Consider the following 22,191-nt stretch of genomic DNA (forward strand, 5'->3'; position numbering starts at 1 on the left):
GGTAATGACAGAAAGTACTGATGCAAAAAAAGCATGTGTTCTAAAACTTGCACTATGCTGCACTTACTTAGGTCCGTTCCGTCGGATAACGTACTTGAAAGACAAGTGCTATTTTAACCGACAGTATTCCCGTAAAATCCTGTCGAGGACAAACGTTAGTTATACTTACTCGGACTTATCAATAGGACACATATTTCCAATTCCAATCCTCAGCATCGAAAGAATCCATTAGCCGTCGAAACACTAATGCAGAGATAAACACGCGAGATTTATAATTAGTTCACGTGTAACTTATCTTCAGCAAAACACTGACACATCTATTGTCATTAGCTGCCGATATTAATTCTTAATATGTAATGCAATTACTTTAATCAAAATGAATTAAAGAAAGGTAGCGCGCCGCGTGCAGATAGGAGCAGACTGAAACGTTCGTAGGACGAGTGCAGCAGGAAGCTAGCAGGCTTGCGCCTGCGCATATGCCTACGGTACAGCAAAAGGCCAAATGAAATGCCATGCGCCGTCAGTCCAACCTCCCATTATACGCTGCTGCTGCTTGTGTCGGCGCGGCGCGACGTGACCCAGCGTGCAGCATGGCATTGATAACATTACCTTTTCCAATAGTGTGCAAACGAAGTTAGAAGTTCAAAAGTTCAACTACAAAAACATCAAGGTGAGAATAGAGTGGAAGTAGAAAAATAGCGTAAGCAACACGTCGCTAACGCTGTTAAACACTCGATTGATTAAACGCTTGCAGAATGGCAGAGCATCGTAAGATTTAGTTCAAAATGAATCGCGGGGACAGATCTTAAAAATAAAATTAAAGGAAGGTGTGCACAGAATATTACATTTAAGACAACCTTTATTACTGAATGCATACTGGTCAATTGGGTAACAAGTACAGAGCATACAACTTAATACAGTTGGTTTAAAAGCACATATTATTCTATTACTTATCAAATTAATGCTCTTGTGTCATCTTCAAACTCGCGAGGAAGCGAGCGGACGGCACGCGTACCGTGCACACGCCACCTCCTCCTCCTCCCTCAGCGCATTACAACTCATTACTTAATCATAACTGAAAAACAGCTTCTTTATATTATGATCCTTGTGTTTATCAAACAGCATCACCATTAATTTATGATTTTTTTCTTCATTTATTTTAAATTTCACACTTATATTTTCTTATTTCTATATTTTGTGGCGTAGAGCATGACGGCACCGTGACAATCCGCGTCCGTTTCAATCATTGCCGCGTCGCATTTTAATTACTACTAGATAGATAGTGGTAGACATGATTGGACTTTTGAGTTTGAACATCTTATGAACAAGATTAATAATTGTTATGTTTAGTACATGAATTGGTGCCGAACATTATTTGGCATCTCGCGTAAAATTTAGAATCTTCGAACGGTGCAGTCGAGCTCTCTGTATCTTTATTTATCTTTTAAAATTATTTCTTGTGTAATATTTCCCTCACAAATATATAGTCGTAATAATTAATTATATAAGTGTTGTGTTTGCAGTGTTCTTTTGTTTCATTCGTTTGTATTGTATAATTCCTACAACATACAATTATTTTGTTTTTTGAGTCCTTAAATTATTTATTTAAACCATTTTATTTATTTATTCTTTCATTAATTACTTATTGAAATGTATTTATTATAATATATTAAGTAGGTATATTTTATTTGTTTTCTTTTGTATTGTGTATGAATCGCGATTTTCACTTTATTAATATTTGATTCGTTTAATTAATAATTTTTGTGTTTTTTTGTTAAAGTAATTTCTCGTTTTTTTTTTGTCTAAATGTTTTTTGATATCACCGTGACATTTTGGCCTGGTCCCTGAGTATACCCCCCCCGTAAGGACATTGAATTATAGTCGTATTAACATAATTTCCTTCGTAAATTATTTGCTGTTCTCTTTACATTGTAGTTCTCTCGCGCGTCTACTTAGATTCGGGATTCAAGTCAAACAGTCCCAACGCTTTTCGCATTGTTCGCAAAGCAATCAGATCATGTTTAGCATTATCATTCACCTAGTTATTTTGTCAATGTTGTTACATATCACATTTGCATTTTGTATATCATCATCATCATCATCATCCCATTGCGGGCTGCGCAATCAACGACTTCGCAGTACAACAAAACGATTCTCAACATGGAATTACAAGAAAAAAAAACTTACATAAGGTGATCGGTCGCAAATAGGAATAATAGAAATACTAACGATAAAACAACGCTTCCGAAATGTATGATCAGTAATGGACTAGATTCATTAGGGAGGGAACTGTTTGCCGTCATTTTGTTTCTGCGTATAATTTTAGGCCATTGATTCTCAATTGAAGTCAGTGTCGCGCGACGCGATCGTCGCGATGAAATGAGGAAGGAAGCAATAGAAAAGAATTACGAGTAGAGACACCCTAATACGATACAGTCATATTTGGAAAATCGTGTGATGCTTAATTACGTTGTTCAATCCGCTTTTTCGAGCCGTCTAGCTGTTGCCTATGTTCTCGTGTTTGCACTGGTAACTAGATACAACTAATAAATTGCTTCGAACGTACGTTATTCCCTTCTGCAAACTCCTTTCTCTCACTCTCGCTCCCCCTCGTTTGTGTGAATCGATAACTAGAATATGTTCTTTTAGGACGCTTAAAGAAATAACTGAACACACTTATCGTAAAATAATAATGCTACCAATAAAATGAAACAATCGAACCGGATAATATTCTCCGCTTATGTTTATAATCAACCCATAACCTACTAAAACTAGATAAGATTTGTTTCGCACACGTCGCACGCATAATCGTGACAAATATATAGTTGGCTTGCTCTGCAGCGCGCTACGTCAATCAGCTTATATTTTATATTTCGATTGCGAGAGATTGATTTGCTTCTGTTATAGTCCTCATGTCGAACGCAATTAATTAATCCGTAAATATGTAACGCTTCTATATGTAATTTTTCTTTCATCATCATCATCATCATCTCAATTGCATTGATTTTGATATAGTAATAATAGATGTATTGCTCATTTAGTCACTATTATCGATTTGAAGTTTTCTTTGTCGTCGCATTATTTGTTGGTATCCGGGCGGCCGTCGCCCGAATGTTGCCGGCGTCGGGCCGCCTCGTTAAGTTTCAGGAATCTTGCTTATTATTATTCATTTTCATATTTTTTTCAACTTACAACTCTTAGCCTAGTCATATTTATAAATAATTTGGACTTATCTTATTAATTCGTCTAAGCGTAAAGACTTACATGCTACGGTTTATTTCACTAATTAAGTAATATGCAATTATATTAAATATATAGAATATCTTTTAGTTTAGACTGTACGATTTCTATAAACGATTTTGTCTTCATAGTTGTTAGTATTTCGTTTCTTACTTAATGCATGTACGTTATTTAAATATTGCATATTAGAAATAATTTCAAAAGTCATCACGATATTCATATCTCAAGTGTTGTTTCTTTTTGCATTTTCACCATTTTACAAATTTTAAGTAGTAACACTATTTAAATACACAGCAGTATAAGCGTAAACGCGATTTGTTACATTCTTTTGATGTTCGTAAATACACTAACGTCGATCTAACGAGAAAATCAAGTGCGCGACTGTGGAATTGGATCTAATCGTAGTGATTCAACGCAAAACAACGTCGACTCGAATTTGGCACATCGTCGGAAACTAAAACTAAACAGCGGTTGACTAAAATCTCGATCGCGTCCTGCCAGGAGCCGCGGTGCCGATCGCTCGCGAGCCTCGCCAAGTAAGTAACCGCGCATCCTTCTCGTCCTCCTCCTCCTCCTCCTCCTCCTCAGCCAACACATAATCCTAGCGAAACTAAAGCCTAATGTAAGTATGCTTAATAAAATATCTTCAATCGTCGGCACCTGGCGCGCATGGCACGGCGGTGCCGATCACCTGGTAGCCCTACAGTCTTTCTATGTGTGTGAGAAAACAAGCTCGCCTCGTCCTCAGACCGCGCAGAGTAAAGTGTAAGCCGTGCGGGTGCGCGGGTCGGGAATGTACAAGAAAAAACAATTCTAGAACAACGAAGAAAGAACGAACAACCGGAAAAAGGGTCGGATAAGAACGATAAGTCTATAGACAGAACACAAAGTCATCACATGTCGCGCGCGCCCTCATGCTCGAACCTAAACCCGGAAGAGGTGCTGCTGGTGCAAACGGGAGCACGTGCGCGCCGCGGCTAAGCACTCACTACTATTCGACAATCAATGAAACCTGAGTTCGAAAGGCCTAACCTAACTCGTCGGCTATTGCAGTCGCGGGGATGGGCGGGGAAAGCAAACGAATTGTCGCACGTGCGCGCGCGCGCGCGCGCCTCGAACGTCTACGTGTTGCGTTTTTTACCCTATGCTTACCCTACGCGCTATTCTTTGTACACATGTTGAATTTTCACTTCTTTAAACTCGAATATACTTAATAACACATTGTTTGCGCGCTGGCGCAAAACTCTTTATACAACAGGTTGGCAGTTCCATCAGCTGAATTATGACTCTCTCTTTTCCTTTCGTTTTGTCGTTTCTGATTTTATTAGTTTTATTTTGTTTAATTATTAGATTTTGGATTCGTCGGTGGTCGCGCATCGCGTCTCGCTTGATGGTGGGTGGTGGTTTTCGGTGGCGAGCAAAACTCCCAGAGAAGAGGCGTTCAAATACACAGTTTACATACGATACCTATTCATTAGTTACCTTACGATACGATATTAATTTTGTTACTCACTAGCGTAATTATGGTTACAATTTTGTTCCTACATCCGCGGTTTGTACAATCGATATCCGTGCGCGCGCTCGCCCCGGAAGGTGGGAAACCAACACAAGTGTATGTAATTTCTGGTGATTTACGCGTCTAAGTCGGGCCCGAGGTCGAAAAATTGCACATTGATAAATTCGAGGCACTTGATTCCTTAGGGTTATAAATTTTACAATCGTGTTAAAATCTACTATTCCTTCCAATGACCGGTCGTTTGCTTGCGCGCTGCTTGCTTGTGCGGCTGCAATCGCCCGCGCGGCCCAGAAAAGAGGAAAGCGCACTCCACCGCTCCTGCTGCTGCTTCTTTTCTCATCATCATCATCATCGTCTTTCTACCCTACATTCTATTCGCGGCTAATTACTTATGTCAGATCGTAACCTAATTCACTTAATGCTTAATCGTAATTATACATGTAATTAAAACAGGGCGTTTTATTATCACAACCACAAGTTGGAAGAATTTGGCGGACATGTTCTCGTTTCATTTCATTAAATTCATTTACTTAATTAACCGTACGAAAACGCAATCATAAACACGTAACTAAATTCATTTTATTACTCGTACATTATTAAAATTCTGGAATCGAATCGATAAAATATGACACATCTGTTCCATCTCGATAGTGTGCATCTTGTCTTCAACAATGTCTTTGGTATGGATGCTCGGGGATGGCAAGAATCAAGCGCTTCAGGTGAAGAGTTTGTCGATAGTTGGTCGCTGGCGTCATCGCGTGGGGACTAATTACTTAACACTAGGGGACACTAGTTGGAATAATACTTGTTCGGAAACGCGAGTCGAAGAACATATTGCACGGTAAGTTAGTTAGTTAGTTAGCTAGCTAGCGTAGACCCGACAGAACTTACGATTAGTGTCCTAAAGCTACGATTTTTTTTGCTTGAATACGACGCAAGCAAGATTCCCATAAACTTCTTCTCGTCATCAATTGTTACTGATTCGTGTGTATTCGATGTGTGATTGCTGTTCGGTTTCGACTGAGAGCAAACGTAAATTCGATGTTCCTTCGCTTCCGTCCAGGTTGGCTAAGACACAGACCGGACCGAGACCAAAATAGTTAAATCACGCGATGCGTAGTCATCATAATATTCATTAAAATGTAGAATAGGCACATTTCGTTCGCGCTTTGTCCTTTCCGCCCACTCAACCGCTCAACCACTACGCCGCTGCTCGTCTCCGTCGTGCGTGGTGCATTTCGTCGTCGTCGTCGTCGTCGTCGTCGTCGTCGTCGTCGATAATTAACGTTAAGTGTAATTCCTCGTCCACTACGCCTATGCATGCATACGCCTACGCGCCTCATCGATTTGTGTGTGTGTATAAATAAGTCATTATATCAATTAGTCATTATCATTACAATAGTATTACCACAAAAATAAACGGCTAAGTCGTAATAAGATTTCTAAAACTCTCGACTATTTGATTATTCTTCCATCGTGACCTCGTCCGCCCACGACGACCCATCTCCGCGCCAATGAATATAGCTTTCTTATCTCTAGCGTGTATCTTTATATAATATATGTATGTATCTTATGTCGTTAAAAGCTAAAGCTCATTACATCATGTAGTTCATTAATTTAATTGTAGGGTTTGTTTGTGTTTGGTGATTTGGTTTAACAACATTTATTATAATTTTCCGTATAATAAAATACAAATCTAATCGAAGAATCGATGGAGTCGTATTTGTTCGTATTTGGTGATATAGAATTTCGAATGTGGGCGGGGCGGCGCCCGCGTACGTCTCTGCGCGGCGAAATGAACGGAGCGCTGCTCTCGCGACGACAGGGTCGTAATTGTGCATTGCAAGTCTCGAACACTGGATCTTCGCATTGATATGGCTCGACATAAACTAAAGACGTACATAAATATTATCGATATTTAACAGTCTTGATGGACTTTGGCATTTATCCAACGAGTGTCGCCTCTCCGCTCCGCTCGCCTGCTTTGAACTTTGATTCTCTTTTGTGGTGCGGCCGCCGCGCCTCGCCGCGCTGGGTGAGAGATGCGCGAGGTGCGAAGCGCGATAGCGATTAATTATTATTGCGTCAATCAATCGGATCGTGATAGATTCCTCGATGATTTTGGTATTTTCCATATAAATTTGTCTAATAAGTAATTACGTTAAAGCTTGAATTGTCTTCATTTCTCCCCCTCCGCCACTGTTTGTTTCCGCCTTTGTTTGTTTCCACTCACACGAGAGTAATTTGAAATTTTCGCTAGACGATTTGTGTACAATCATTAGTTAGATATAAATTTGTCTACCAACAGATATATCATGTATGTATTGTATTGTATTGTATTATGTATGTATGTATGTATGTATAGGTTTGCTGCACACTTACAAATCTACCGAACAACGATTCTTTATATAAATTTAATATAATCTCATCTTCGTTATGTTATTAGTTTAGATTTAGACAGTTAAATTTAATTATGTTTGTATCATTTGTCACAATGCGTTTGTTAATAGCAGTTGCAATTGTCAATTGTTAACTTTGGTAAGGTTCCTTCCGCGGTTGTATAGTAAATATATAAGAGTTGTATTGTATAGAATGCGTCCAGATGTTGTGTGTTCGTTCCCTCCGCACGTTCGCAAATTCCTAAGGCGGATATGCCGTCGTAGTCGTAACGTTATTGTTATTTGTATTGTTATTAATTGTAATTGATCAACTTATGTACTTAGTGGCGGCGCGAGCGCCCGGCTCGGCCCGCGTGTATATCTGCATGCTACGCATAGTTATTAGTTGTTTAATTTATTGTTATTATTCGAAATTTACTTGAAACACAAGTGGCACTTGGATCACAAATACTGTATAGAAACCGAAACGGAGTCAGATTACGCGCGGCGCGTCGCGGTGGCGTCGGCGGCGGATTGTATCGCGCGCCCGCGTCCGCCTGCCCGCGCGTGGCCCATGTCGTCGTCGTCGTCGGAGTGCCGCGGGCGGCGGCTGGTCGTCACAAGTCGCGTTCATCAGTTTGGTTGCTGCTCGCTCGCTCGCTCGCATTCGTATTTTATACCCTTATACCAATATATGATTAAAATTACCATGGCGAGTGTATATTACTCGCGACAATAGATTCCTCTTCACGTTAAAAATAATACCTATCGACTAATACATTCAATAAAGTTACTGTCTAAATTGGCAAACATAGATTAGACAAGAAGATTGATTAGATATACAGATATAGTTTGTGTTGCTCGCCGTCGGTTTGTAAATAGGAATCGCGCGCGGCCGGCGCCTGCCGCCGCAGCGTGTGAGCGGGCCACTTACAAATAGTACACAACAGTACACACAGAGACTTAAGACTACCTTGCCGAATGGGGGTGTGGGTGGTTGGTTGGTTATGTTCAAGATATAATATATATTTATATATATATATATATAGATTTTAAATATTATCATCCTATCTTCTGTCCATTTGCGTTATTAGTATTTAATTATTGTTGCAATTACGATATGACTTAGTGATTATAGGTGACTATTTGGTTTCATTAGGCAAATATCATACGCCATGAAAGCTCCGCGAATGCCCACACGCTGGTCAGCACGCTCCGATCGACGGTCGCGTTTCTTTTTTTAGATGTGTATTAACTAGTACATACTTCGTTACGCTCCACCTCTGCTCGTCATAATTAATTACTCTTGTTATTCAATTTTTTTTTTATTTTTGTAATATTTTAAATTTATAAATTAAAAAGCCACTTAAGATTCACAGCACATAGTTGTGTACAATAAAATACTTCATGTTTGTTTGTTTTCATCTTATTTGTAATAATTCCTCTTATGTCTCGATCAGTTTGCATTCCCGTTTTTGTAACTCTATGTAACGCTAGAATGGTCTAAAAATGTTAGTGTCGCGACTGTGGTCGGCAAATTTGGAATTTGGTGATGAGTTGAGACGACAATCTCGGCGCTTCTTTCTCTCTCTTAAGTAGTAATTCAAGAAATCAAGTCGATAATTAAATCGCTACAGTCCTCAGTCTTTGTGCATTTCCTTTAAACATCGCGGCGCGAACGAACGCGGACCGCCCGTCGTCTTCCGTGTCGAGACTGTTTAAAGAAAACTGAATTCAGGTAACAAACAAACGTCGCGCCAGCATTGAAGTGTCCCCCCGAAATGCATTTTTGTCACTCTTTGAAGACTAGATAACCTTAATTTTAGTGTTTGCGTTAGCTTTACTTATAGTTTCTGTACCGAAAGAAATGCTCATTCGGTCGGTGTGAACGAGACACATGGTACGATGAATTGTTTAGTCCCTTGGTTGTGTGATCGCGCGGCGCGCCCGGCGCAGGGAAGATCATCCACCCACCGCAAATAAAAACCGTCTCTCCTACTGCCCCGCTCTTCTCCACTGCACTCCACTCCACTCCACGATTAATACATAATTGTTAATGTCTCACATTAAGCTTAGTAATACCTAATAATCAATTTTTGTCGGCTCGCCGCGCGAGCTTCTATTTCTGCGCGCTCGCCTTGCCCGTATCGACGCGTTCAGCATCATCTTTTTTTTTATATATCATTTCTTTCATTTGCTTCTGCCTACGTCCCCGGTTAATTTAAAGTTTAAATATGCAATGAACACCACGTTTATAACACATTGAAGTGTGTGATTGTACGAGTTCGATTTATTCCAGTGACGCTGCCTTCGGCTTTGCGCGTTTTCTTTGAGAGAGAAATCGTGCGAAAGTGACCGAAACGTCATTTCGAATCAAACGGAATCACAGCATTTGTATTTTTTTGCATTTTTCTCATTTTTCTTTCTTATTAAATAATATATTTTTACAATTACTTAATATGCAATAACTACGCCCGTAAGTCTAGATCCTTATTAGCTAATACACTCAGACTACGATTCCTCATCATATCATCTCCGCTTACTTACTTAGTACTTTACTTGTTATGCACATTTAAAAATCACTTAACGTTATTGTTTAATCTTAATATTCTTAATAATTCATCTTCCTTACTCCTTCATCGCCTTACTCAAATTATTTATTATATTCGTCAATATGCTTAAGGTTAGTTAAATATTAAATAGATTTTGTTTAAATAGATATTATGTCAACCCTAATGTTCCATTTATAGACCCAATTGTAATTATTTGTGTGTTTGACTCGAATGGCTAACGTCGCGTGTGTGTGGGTGGTGTGTGTGGTGGCGTGTGTTGCGTTGGTTGGTACACCGAATAAGAAGTACGGCGATGCGAGCCGCCCCCGAGCGCAGTCTGGTTGGGGAGGGGGCGCGCTCCGCTCCTCGCGCCTGCGTCCGCTTCTCAATTTGTCAATCAATAAATATTCATATTATTAAAGTTATATATACTTGCATCTCTTTATAATAATATATATAATATATATGTGTATATATAATATGCCATCAGTAATATTTTATTTTAATTAGAATTATTAATTAAACACTTATTTTACTAGGTTTTCAATTACTTTTAGTAGTTTACTCATCAAAGAATACTTCTCTTAGTAGCGTGCAGTCTAAATATTGATTGTGGTGTTAATTTCCATCCGCAATTAGTTTGTGTACTTCGTTCGCGTCTTACAGTTAGGTAATATATTCACAAATGTTCACAAATATAGGTATCTTAAGAGACTCTCCTCCAAGGCGTCCGCCACTTCGATACGGATCACATTCGCCTCGCCCACTCAGCCAGCATCCACGTCACGCCACGCCACGCCAAAATTTAATGCATAACGTTAGGAAAGGGAGATCACAGGTAAAAAGAGGGTACTTCCGTGCGTGTCGCTGCGAATCGCGGCGCGGCCCGCCGCCGACGGGGTCGTCCTCGCCCGTGTACAGGTGGAGGCGGCGCGCCGGGCGCATCACGGCACGAAACGTTGCGTTCTCTTATAGATTAAAATTTAATATTAATATAGAAATCTTAACGTTGCCTATTATAACTCACTTAACATAGAAACAGAATAATACACAAATTAATAGCGACAGACAATGAATTAGTTAGTTAATTAATAATAATAAAACAAATGGCGGAAGCACCACTTTGATTTCGATCTTGATTTGTGTTTCATTTTTGTATGTTTATTATTCATTTAGAGGGACTAGCGTCTCGTTTAATATTAAGCATTCGTTACCTCCATACGTTTCAACTATTATTATTAACACATGTTTGAGCATTGAAAGATGTGTCTGTCTTCTGCGTCGCAGTCGCCATCGCGCCCGCCAGCCGATGGACGCGCGCCAGCTTCTCTTTGTATTCGTTATCTTTATGGAAAATATGTGATATCGTAGATATGTCGATACGATACTATTTGGCGTATTGATAGTTAAGACATTGTGCATGCGCATGCCGTTGTTCGGTGTTGAACGCCACGTACGCTCCGATCTAACGTTAAGTCCTTACACAAATAGTAATGATAAAACTAACAAAATAAACTCTATAAAACTTTAATATCATACTAAAAGAGAAAAAAAAATCAATTCTTTCGTATCGTAACCGCTAACTCAATTATCGGTTAGTCTAAAATTATAGATAAGAAAAAAAAAAACAGTAAAAACTAAACGAATACTTTTTCACTTCTTGACTATGTATGAATTGTACCAATTTCGTTTTTAAGGGCGTTTTCAATTATTTAATCAATTAAAAATAATAACACATTTCCTTATTAAGCCTTCTCGTGAATAAAATTATCATTAAAGCGCAACGGTTAAAGTAATTAGTCGTGTTGTTCTCGAGTGGCGATGTGCGAGCGGCCACTAGGGCGGCGCGCCGAATTGTTCGAACGCGGGATTGGTTTAGATATGAACAGCGTACATGTGTGTGCTTAGATGGACTCACCGCCTAATAGATCACCGGGGAGGTACGACTGTAGATTCGACGGCGTGCCGCGTGACTGCTCGGCGGAATCGAGAGGCGTGGAGGGCCACAGGCTGCCCGACTGGGTGTTGGACCAGCCAGTGCCCCACATGTCCGTGTGGGATTGCTGCGGTGGCGGCTGCTGCTGTTGTTGTGACTGTGGCGGGGGTTGTTTGCCGGCGCCGCGCCATCCGCCGCCCGACCCGCCCTGGTTGCTGACGACTGGATGCAGCAACGAGGTGGCCTCCCAGTCCGTGGGGTTCTCGGCGACGATGGTCGTATTACCAAGAACGCAACTATTGAGGGCGGACTGAGCCTGCGATAGAAATAATCATCGTTAGTATATGCCTAAATTCGCATATGCCGCGATTTGCTTACCTTAGCGGCCTCCTCGTTGGTTTGGTACTTGGCCAGTGCGAAGCCCTGGTGCAGATGCAGCTGGAAGGTGCTTAGAGGACCATGTTGCATGCAGAGTGTCCTCAAAGTCGATCCGTCAATCTATAAAAGCACAAAAACGATACAAGTCAGAAATATGTTTGCACAATAACAAAAACCTAATTACCTGTGCAGTGAGATTACGTAGTAACAGCCATTCAGAGTTGCTCCAATTGGACGAGCGTGGCGACGGACCCCAGCTTGCACCGGAGGTGCCAATGTTGCTAGACCAACCGTTTACGGCCGGGTTACCGCCCTTGGTGGGCAAGCCTGGTGGCGGTGGAGGACCGGCCTTTGGAGCGCCCCACAGCCCGGTGTTGGCGGCAGTGGTAGGCGTCAAGTCGCTGAGGACGCCCTTCGTGGTGGGAACCTTGTTTTGTGGACTACTATGAACAAGAACGTATATAATCATTAAACTGCGTCAGTGTGACTTTGCGAACATACACTTACCTAGTGAACACGTTCGACAGAGAGGAAGAGTAGCTCCACGTTGACGAGCTAAGACTGAACGTCGACGGCTGGATTGCGTTATCGTCGGCCGGCGGGCTTTTGCTGGGTATGTTGAACGGTTCGTCCTTCAGGACGGGCAAGAGCGGTGAGCGCACCACAGAGCCGGGCGTAATACTTGGGTCGTCTTCGATCGATTTCTGGTTACCCTATAAACATTAAGAACGATTGTGATTAGCACGGTCTAGATGTGTGTTTGGGGGTGAATGTGCGTACCTTCCATGGTTTTCCGGGTTCGAATTCAGGTACTAAATCAGTTGGCCATTGAGCGTCCTTGAGGTCACTGTTTTCGCCCGGCGTGCTGTCGGGCCAGCCAGAATCGCCGCGACCGCGGCCGACGGTCGACCAGGGTCCATTGGCTTGCGACAATCCGAGTGGGTTGAGGTTGGGTGAGCTGTGCGACGGTACAAGTGGCTTTCTAGTCGAGCCAGGCGCGAGGCTGAAGTCGCTGCTTTCCTCCTTGTCAATATTTGGAAGCTTCCATTGCGTCAGACGCGATTGCTGCTGAGTCTGCTATAGAAATAAAATAATGCACATATAGAAGCAGTTAAGGAAGAAATATATAAATTAAACTTTGCGACTTTGCAAATCATTGACTTTTTTAAATCATTAACCAATTCATTAATTAGATCCATAATAATCATTTGTGAATGAATGTAATTGCAAGATTTTTCAGAAGATTGTTTCAAGACATACCTGAGTATCCTTGATGCTCAGATCGTTGAAGTTAGTTTGGAGTGTGATGGCGTCCGACAGAGGGTTGGACTTGAACATGTCGCTGTCGCCTCGCATCGGCTGCTGCTGCTGTTTCACATAGTTGGCCTGCTGAGATGCAATCTGGTTCTGCAGATTGGTGATCTGCTGCTTTGTCTTTGTAATGAACACCGCGAGGTTTTGCACCATGTTCGGCAACTTGCTGCTGCCAATGCATTGATTCTGAGCGAGGCTCTGCTGGTTGGAGAAATTCTGCAGCTGCTTGATTTGTTGCAGCAGCTGATTGAGCAGCACCAACGTCTGCGGTGCGAGCGGTTGGTTCAAAATCTGATGATTGAGATAGCCGGCCTGGACGGCCATTTGGATCTGCTGCACGAGCATGCGCAACTGCGCGGTAGATGGATTGGACGGCATGGGAACGGCGCTTCTGCCGCCGCTACCGGTGCTGCAAGCGCCAAAGCCTTGCGAGCCACCAGAGAGCATCTTCTGTACAACTGCAGGCGACATATTGTTGAATGGATTGTTCGTGCCCGACGAACCGCCCATATTGTTGATCAAGTTGGGCGTGCCGCTGCCAGGCGGGAAAATTCCCGAGGGGCCAGCCTGGAAACCGCCACGTCCAGCAAACTGCTGATGATCGTAGTGATCATCGTGACGGCGCGACCACTCCATGCGCGAGCTGTTCAGCATCTCAACCGCTTCCTCCATGCTCATATCGCGGGAACGCAGCGCGTTTTCAACCTCATCCTTCTTGAAGCCCAAATCAATCAACACGCGGAACTGTTTGGATGCCCAGATGGCTTCCTTGCTGATGTGCTGCTTGTTGCCCTGCTTCTGGCTCCAGTCCATATCGTTTTCCGCCCAGAGTGCACCGCCTCCGCCGCCCATTGCCTTTGGCTTAGACCAGGGACCACCTTCTTCCCAACCACCGGCAGGACCCTGCTCCTCGCCCCAAGATGTTCCATTGCGCCATACACTGCCGCCATCACCAGACATTGGTGGCTTCATGCCAGGCCTTGCGTTTGGAGCCATTCCCGGAGGACCGTTGACATTTACTGCCCCGCGCTGCATAGCACCTGCACCACCACCCCCTGTGGGCAGATCTTTCCAGTGAGAACCTACAGGGGCACGGGAAAGAACAAAATGCGAAAAGCAGGATTCAGTGTACTGTGTCTCAACGATTCTCGTGTGCCTATCACTAGTGTGATCGGTCGAAACATTTGAACTGAATGTTTGAATGTACGTGTCAAGAAGTGTTGTGTAAATAATCTAAACCTAACACGGCCGGCTTACATGTGGACAAAACGATACGCTGTAAAGTGCGTCTCGCACGAAAAGCGTCACCAAACTTGTTCGTCATCGCGCACTAAACGTCTTGATTCCACGGTGGCAAAAAACGAACTGAACGAGTAACGGTCAGCACGCTAAGCACACGTGTGCGCCTGTTCTCGGAATAGGATGATCGTTAAATCTACCCCTCTCTGTCTGACTTTAACCTGACAACACATCAATGGCGCGGCCAGTACCAACCAAACTCAGAAACGGAGAAAGAAGAAGTATGCTTGTGCATTTGTAGAAAGGAGCGCCGTCAATTTTGGCAAAACATTTCAAATCTCGCTCGTTCGTTCGCGTTCAGCGACAAACTAACATGAGGCAGGGAAACAGTTGATCAAGAACCGCCATACGTTAGCGGGTAGCAAGTGATAACGTAGTGCGTGAGAATCAGGAAACGTGATACGAGCAGGAACAGGCTGTCGACACTTACCTTGCTGAGGATTACCCCAGAGTGAGGTACCGTCATCGTAGTTTGGCATGTTGCGTCTCTGCGAAGGCGGCGAGGGTTCTTCCCAGCCGGCACCACCGTTGCCACCGGGTCCGACCGGCATCTTGCCCTGGTGATGCATGTGATGTGCGGGTGCCTGCGGGCCACCCTGCGGCCAGAATGTCTCAGCACCAGAGCCGTTGAGACGGCCGGTGATGCCACGCAGATCACCGCGCATATCGCCAACGGGCAATCGCAGTTGTGGGTCAACCAGACGCATCTGATCGTTGCTACCAGCGCGCATTTCGCGTGGATCTGGTCTTATATCGCGATGATCCATGGGAGGTGCACGTGGATCAGGCGCGCGTGGGTCACCCCAGCCGCCGGACCCACCGCTAGTTGGCGTGTTCCAATCGTTTTCCTTCTTGGCACCGCCCCAGAGATGCGGTGCACTGCTGCCGCTGGCGTTGTTTGCGCCTACATTTCCACCCCATTGTTGTGGTGGACCAGCGGGACCACCTACAGGCAGAGAGTGAGAAACGGAAACATTGAGTGGACGAATATTCTGCATGTACGAGATTGGTGCAAAATGATGACTAGTGCTGAAGTTAGTATTCACCATCCCGACAACAGGTTTAAAGGAATTCTCCGCTTTCCACGAAGCAGTATTCATAATCTTCGGCTGAGAGACACGCGGGATATAATACAGCGGCACTAATTCAGATGAGCGATCATGTTTCTCTACTACGGGACTACTAGCGCCAACGACGGTCTTCAAATTTTCAAAGTACGACTTTGTACTCGCCACCGGGATCTTCTTCATACGTGTGACACGCGGGAAGTAATAGAACGACGGTATCTCCGGTGCGTAGCAATCCGTTGCATCAAAATGAATTTCAGCGGTCTCGTCTTTGTTGTCTCTCGAAGTACTATTCGGCAACGCGTCTTCTTTCGAACGAGTCGTACACTCCGCCGGCTTTGTTTCTTCGGCTGCAGGACGCAATCCACAGCCGCTATCGACATCTTTGATTCCCGATAAATTACACGTTAACACGTCATCCTGAGCACGAACGGAACAGGACGTAGATGAATGCGGAGTAAATTTCCGCGCCGAAGGTCTGCTAACAACAAGGCACGATTCACAGCCAATTTGGACAGGAGCTGTGACACGTAAGGCGTCGTCCTCCTTTGCACGACTGTTTCGCGGTACATCAGCAATCGCGGTCTGAACATCTTCCGGTAACGGTGATTCGGCACCTTCGATCAACGCGTCTTGATTCACGACAGTACTCTTCGGTGCATTAGGAAGTTCCGCATCCTTCTGCACTTCAGATTCATCAGCTACGGGATGAGATTCCTCGACGGTCTTGCTACTCTTTGCTTTCGAGATGTTTTTCTCAAACCTCCTTACGCGAGGAGTATTTGAGACATTAGGAAGCGGTGGAAATTCTCGTTCGTAAGAATGAACAACTTCTACATGGAAGAAATGGTGGCAGAGGATTTCATTAGTAAGTGGATTCTACACAAGTAAATGAACCTGAGAGACGTGTGTGTCGCGTTGTTTAGCCGAATGCGTGCGAGACGCTATCCAGTGTTGAACGACGACAAGTTACTTTCCTTTCTATTACTATACGCGAAAGCTAGCACAGCGCTGACGCGAAATGGGTTAGAAAGGAGGCTAACGTGGGTGTATAATAAAACAAAAAAATATCGAACCTGTCCAAACGCTGCTGCTGTCAGAAACGTCATCATCCTCGCCCCAGGTACCGCCAATGTTCGTAGATGGCGTATGTCCCCATGGCGTCTTCTGTTGAGGCTGCGGTGGCGGCTGACCACCGTTGCGCAAGTTGGCTTCCCAAAGGTCAGTGCCGTTGTTCACCGGGGGCTTCCATGGTGGGCCGCTGCTGGCGGCGCCTCCGTCCAGCTTGATGGCAGGTTCAGGATAGTCCGGAATGTCCCAGTTTGTGTCCTGATTGACGTACTGCTGCAATGAAGGAGACATGTGAGACGCCGTTGGGGTACAAGTGGGGAATGTATCCTAGACTTACTCCACCCCAGCCGTCCTGACTGAAGATAGCCTCGCGCATATTTGACAGTTGTTCGAGTTGCTGTTTTGTCGAATTGCCAGACGTCTGGCCCTGAGTTGCGTTGCTCTGATTCGTAGTGTTGGCGTTCGATGTGGCTGGACTGTTGACGACGACGCCCACGACGCCGCCGCCTGCCTGACCCGCTTGCTGCGGTGGCGGCTGCTGCTGGGCTTTCGGGGTTGGACCCCAACCGCTCCCGCCTTGAGATCCGTTCGGCGGCTGGCCGTTCGTTGGTAAGTTGGAATTGGCCTTGTTCGCTGCAACAAAAATGCACACAGATGGCGATTAGAATGCATCCAATCTCAACGCTCTCAAAGTGTAAACAACTTGCAAGTGTACTCATGAACAAGTTTGAATCAAGTAACATTCATTAATTAGATCCGTATTTTTAATCATTGTGATGGCAAATGAAGAAGGAAAGGTTTAGATAAATAATTACCGTCTTGATTAGTATTGCCAGGGCCAGAGTTTGGGGGCCGATTGGAGTTATTGTTCCACTGCTGAGTGCCCGCGTTGTTTTGGTTGGCAGGATTGGCAGTGCCCCAGCCACTAGAGGTATTTGCTGCAATAACAAACGCAGGTGTGTTCGTTAGACGGCTGGACCGATTGCAATCATCATGCGCGCGCGCGTTGCATGCTTGCACTCACCATTATTGTTACTGGCCTGTTGCGAAGGCGGCGTGCCCCAGCCGGACGTGCCGGTGTTGATGGAGCTCTCGCCGCCGCCAAGCAGCCGCATGACGGGCAGAGGCACGGCGCTGCGCTCCAGCGACCGTGTCCACATGCTCAGCGCGACGAGGCGATCGTAGGAGTAGTAGCCGCCTCTCGGCGTGGTTGCCGTCGTGTCATCGTCGTGATCTAGGTACTGTGTAGTAGTCAGTCCGGGGAGTATTTTATCAGCCTTTTGGTTGCCGGGAATGTCTTGTCCGAGAAGGAGTAAAGCACCAGACTTACATGCTAACTTATCGCTATTATTGTGGGCTACGTTACGTTGTATTTTTGGTACGGTAACAGAGTTCAGAAGACAATTATCGGTCACAGATTGCATCCTGCAGGCGCAACAAAAAAAAAAGACGAGTGGCGGTTAGAGGGGCGGCGGAGGCGCCAGCGGCGTCGCACTTACCTAAGATTAGAGTTGCCGGCGGGGCAACTTGAGCCAGTTATCACAGATGGCACGTTCACGTCCGGAACGCGATGGGACACTTGAGGGGGTTCGGCTCCAACCGCCCTTGATGCCCGAGCGACTTGTACTGGGGGTGCGCTGCCCCTCATGGCTGACACTTGAGGCACTTGGTAGGTAGGAAATGTGTAGTTCGGCTCGGAGGGGACGGGGGCGCGCATCTTACTAGTGCTCCATGTCAGTCTAGCCAGCCAGAGATCTGCAAGCACACACGCACCGTGCAAACGGGCTTATTATTATTATTATGAATTATTATCGCGACGCAAATCAACAATATCAATCTACCATATATCGACTGGCCGCGCGCGACACGTCCGCGGAGCTATTTCGCGCGAAGGTGGAGGGGGCGGCAACGCCGCGCTCGCGCAGAGTCGACCGAGAGCAAACGTTGCGTCGCAAAAAGATTGCCCGGGGGAACGTGGATCGTGGATGTAGCGCATAATATTGCGCTCGCGCCGCGACCGTCCCACACGGCGCGCCGCGTACATAAATAGCCGGCCGTATGTGCATTCCCCGTCGGCGCAAAGAGCGCCATACCGTGCGCCATGCATGAATAGAAATTCGCAATCCAGCGGCGGAAACTCGAGCCGGACGCAAATTACTTACATATATAGTGAGGCGCAAAAGCCTCGCTCAATCGCTGCCCACTAGCGGCGACGGCAAACAGTAGGGGAAACACAAGTCGTCCACAGCCCGAAAAACACACAGGTCATAGCAGCGGAGCTCCGGGTTGGAACCGCGATGATTTTTGTTCGTCTCGCCGATCTGCGATTTAATCCACACGCGAGCACAATTCGAGATGGCTCGGCCAGCGACTGCGAGTAGGACCGCAGGGCTGCCGGTGGGTCGTCACTGCACACTGCACACACGGTCGGGCTCGTCGTCGAAGCACGCGACCGCCGCTCGCTCCCGTTTGATTACAAGTAGTTGTTGACGCAAATACTAAATATCACAATGAATTTTAATACCAAAAACAGTAGCGGCGGCGCTGATGGTTGTTATGTTGTTTTGCTATCGTTACGCGACCCGTACACGTTTGGCGTTTTTGAATTATTTAATTTTGTTCTAAGTACGACGGCGTCGAGTTGTAGAGAGTTCACTGCCGGATTTGTGTATTGATCCGTCTGTACGTGGCAGAGGCGGAAAGAGGCGAGAGAGGCAGAGCGGCAAGGCGAAAGGAAAGCTCGGACCGGACTGGTCCGCCGCGTTCGTGCGAGATCGGCGGCGTTCGCGGCGACAGGACGGTGAGGCGGAGAGGGAACGCGCGCGGCTTGCTTGTTATCTCGCTCGCCGTTTGCCGCGTCTCACGTTTCGAAAGCGTACCGAGGGAGCGCGCGGCGCCGGCCAGCGATTTTGATACGTACGCGCGCCCGTTATACCTGCACTTTATATTCCACCTAATAATGTGCGGCCATCTTTTAAACAATTCCGCGCGCCGATCGAGTTCAGGTATACGCGCGCGCGCGCTTTAGGAGAAATTCCTGTTCGCGCGCCGGGCGCTCTCCCGCATTCCGCACGTCTTACTAATTGCACTGCCCGTGGGCATCACATCACTTCGTCGTCGTCGTCGTGATCGCGCGTCGTAAACCACTGCGATTGCTTTGTGTGTCAAGTACACGCGGCCGAGCGCAGCGGCACGCAACAACAAAGACGACGACGTGCGGCTGCGGCGGCGGTGACGACCCATCCCTTACGAGCGAGCGTGCGTGCGTGCGCCCGACGGTTATGTTTTCGGGTCGTTGTGACCCAATTTCCCGGGTCTATCGGGACGCCGGTTAAGGTCAGGTCGGGCCGGAATTGGGGCGTCCCTAAGCAACAACACTCATCGCGCGCACGCACCCGCCCGCCCGAACAAAGAGCGATGCGCGCGGTTAATTGAAATTGCTGCTTACATAAGTCGGATGCGCGCAATCGAGCATTTCATTCACAGCTCGCGAGCGCCCGAAGAGGGGCACGGGCAAGAATGGCGTCGACGAGTTCGCGCTCCGTACGAGAACAACGCTTTATTACAAGTTTATTCACCTTTTTCCGCGCGCACGCAGCGACGCGAAAGCGAGCGAGCGAGCGACGGCCGCAGGCAGGTAGCAGCCGCGCGACAAACTTCTTCGCCGCAACCACCACACACACCAGTAGGTGTACACAACGGCAGCGAGCGACTAAGTATTGTCATCGGTTCGCCGCCGACCGCGATCTGATGCGCCCGCTGCCCGTAATTAGCGCATCCGTTAAACGTACGCGCTCGTGCACACGCTGCTGCCGCGCCGAAATTAGCGTGGGACGTAATGAGGATGCACGTCGACACTATGTACACTAGGAAGTCGCAATCAGATAGGAAATTCGCAGCCGGCCGGCCGGCGCAACAAAGCGGTATTCATTCATGTCGCGCAGGCGACGAGAACGAAGGTGCGATTGTTCGTGCAAGCTGCGCGTGTCGTGTTTCGCTGCTCGGCGCCGAAATTCAAGCCAAGCGCGCTTGTTTACTGTTTACCTACTGATAAGATATATTTATTGCGCTACCGAATCACTACTAATTTTGAAAAAACGATAAAGACTACTTGTTGAATAATGCGTTATTTTTAATGATTAATGCGATATTGTTTGGCGTTCGCGTGCCAATCGTGTGACGATCGATCGTAATTCGATCGGGCGTCGGTGGTCTTCGGCAAAACTTGTTGCCGGAGACGGCGGCATAGCCTGGCAACAGTGTCGGCGTGGCGGGCGGCGCGGCCATCAAGGTCAAATATTTGCGAAGTGCGCGGCCGGTAGCGCGATTGCCGCCGCCACCCATCATTATTCGCTCTTCCCCCAGCCGGCGAGCGACTTATCGAAGCTGGGCGATCCGGCGCAACGCCGCAATTAACCCACTTCGCGAGCACGCCACGCAACATGCCGGTCATGCGTATGTAGGAAGCGAGTGTGTGTGCAGCATGCATGATATATACCGTAGTCAAATTACGCCTTGATTAGTAGCAAACTTAAGCATAGCAAAGATCAAAGAAAATGCTCATCAACGGTTATACTGCTGTTTTTGAGGCATGCATGAAACAAAATGAAGGAATAACAAAAATGGCGACATTTCCAACGGCGCTGCGCTCGCTCGGACGCTCCGACCCAAAAACGAATCGCGACTAAAAATAACCACGGCTCCGCACAATTACGAACCCAAGAGTCATATATGCGTGGCGAAAGGGGCGAATCGAGACGATGCATCGATTAGTCGGAGCTCGCGAACGCGGGGCCCCCGGCGCTACACACCCACGCACGCACGATCAACACACACGCAAGCATACCCACATCCATGCATGATTAGGAAAGGCACAAATATTTACGTTTGCTTGCCGAATCGATCGGCAGCGCTGGACGCAACGAGATTTTGCTGGATATTGAATGGTTTTACCTTGATTCGCGGGTGCAGACTTGCTCTGGTGAATACGACGCACAACGAAATCAACCGGCAGCAGCAAAGACGCCATCTTAACACTATTACACAATATTGGGTTCTGACTGGCTGCGACGCACGGCACGGATTTTTCTCGCCGGTAGCCGTCCGCCGCTCACCGGTCGTGCCCGCTCGACGCAATTTGAACTCACCTATTTTTCGTAAAGTCTTTTAAATAAAATTCGCACAAATATCACTCAAAATCACACGATAATTTCAGCAGCTTCGCGTCAAATATCTAAAACGACGAGCTCCGCCATTTTGAGATTTTTGATGAAGTGAGATTGTGTACGAGTTGCCGTCGCGACGAAGCGTCGCTTCCGGCGTTCGGTTACCTTCGCCGCAACCCGACACCACTCGAACACATGCCACTCCATTGCAGCATTCGTATTGTCGCGCACACACTCGGAATCAAATTCGCAACACGATTTTACTGCGCGTTTAT

At 46.1% G+C, this 22,191-nt stretch overlaps 1 protein-coding gene across 9 annotated transcripts; it reads right to left on the reverse strand.

Moving 5' to 3' along the window:
- Nucleotides 1–1,682: 1,682 nt before the first annotated feature.
- On the reverse strand, nucleotides 1,683–22,030 carry gw (trinucleotide repeat containing adaptor protein gawky). Of its 9 annotated transcripts, none has more exons than XM_065306909.1 (13): nucleotides 21,899–22,030; nucleotides 18,251–18,506; nucleotides 17,776–18,176; nucleotides 17,567–17,689; nucleotides 17,089–17,384; nucleotides 16,757–17,024; nucleotides 15,044–15,559; nucleotides 13,261–14,396; nucleotides 12,781–13,077; nucleotides 12,508–12,713; nucleotides 12,185–12,443; nucleotides 12,001–12,120; nucleotides 1,683–11,938 (listed from the first exon to the last, which is right to left on the reverse strand). In XM_065306909.1, exons 2-13 carry the CDS (start codon nucleotides 18,466–18,468, stop codon nucleotides 11,591–11,593), a joined length of 4,188 nt encoding a protein of 1,395 aa, XP_065162981.1. In that variant the 5' UTR covers nucleotides 18,469–18,506; nucleotides 21,899–22,030; the 3' UTR covers nucleotides 1,683–11,590. The 9 variants fall into 9 exon arrangements, with proteins under 9 accessions (XP_065162981.1, XP_065162997.1, XP_065162966.1 ...); XM_065306925.1 differs by having other exon boundaries at nucleotides 18,251–18,536; nucleotides 21,899–22,010; XM_065306894.1 differs by lacking the exon at nucleotides 21,899–22,030 and adding an exon at nucleotides 21,705–21,877 and having other exon boundaries at nucleotides 12,185–12,440; nucleotides 12,781–13,074.
- Nucleotides 22,031–22,191: the final 161 nt, after the last annotated feature.

Source organism: Atheta coriaria, unplaced genomic scaffold, assembly GCF_025399875.1.
Source record: "Atheta coriaria isolate IRGN ID8LTWV9N9 unplaced genomic scaffold, Caltech_Dcor_3.1 hic_scaffold_1_pilon, whole genome shotgun sequence".
NCBI lineage: Eukaryota > Metazoa > Arthropoda > Insecta > Coleoptera > Staphylinidae > Dalotia > Dalotia coriaria.

What these genes read in the sequence shown, in the direction of transcription:
- gw (XM_065306860.1), bottom strand. Translation starts at nt 21,780, where the DNA reads ATGGCGTCTTTGCTGCTGCCGGTTGATTTCGTTGTGCGTCGTATTCAC. An exon ending in ACAGGCCAGTAACAATAATG is followed by an intron (nt 17,690 to 17,775) that starts GTGAGTGCAAGC and finishes TTGTTATTGCAG; the next exon opens with CAAATACCTCTAGTGGCTGG. An exon ending in CTGTCGAACGTGTTCACTAG is followed by an intron (nt 12,444 to 12,507) that starts GTAAGTGTATGT and finishes TCTTGTTCATAG; the next exon opens with TAGTCCACAAAACAAGGTTC.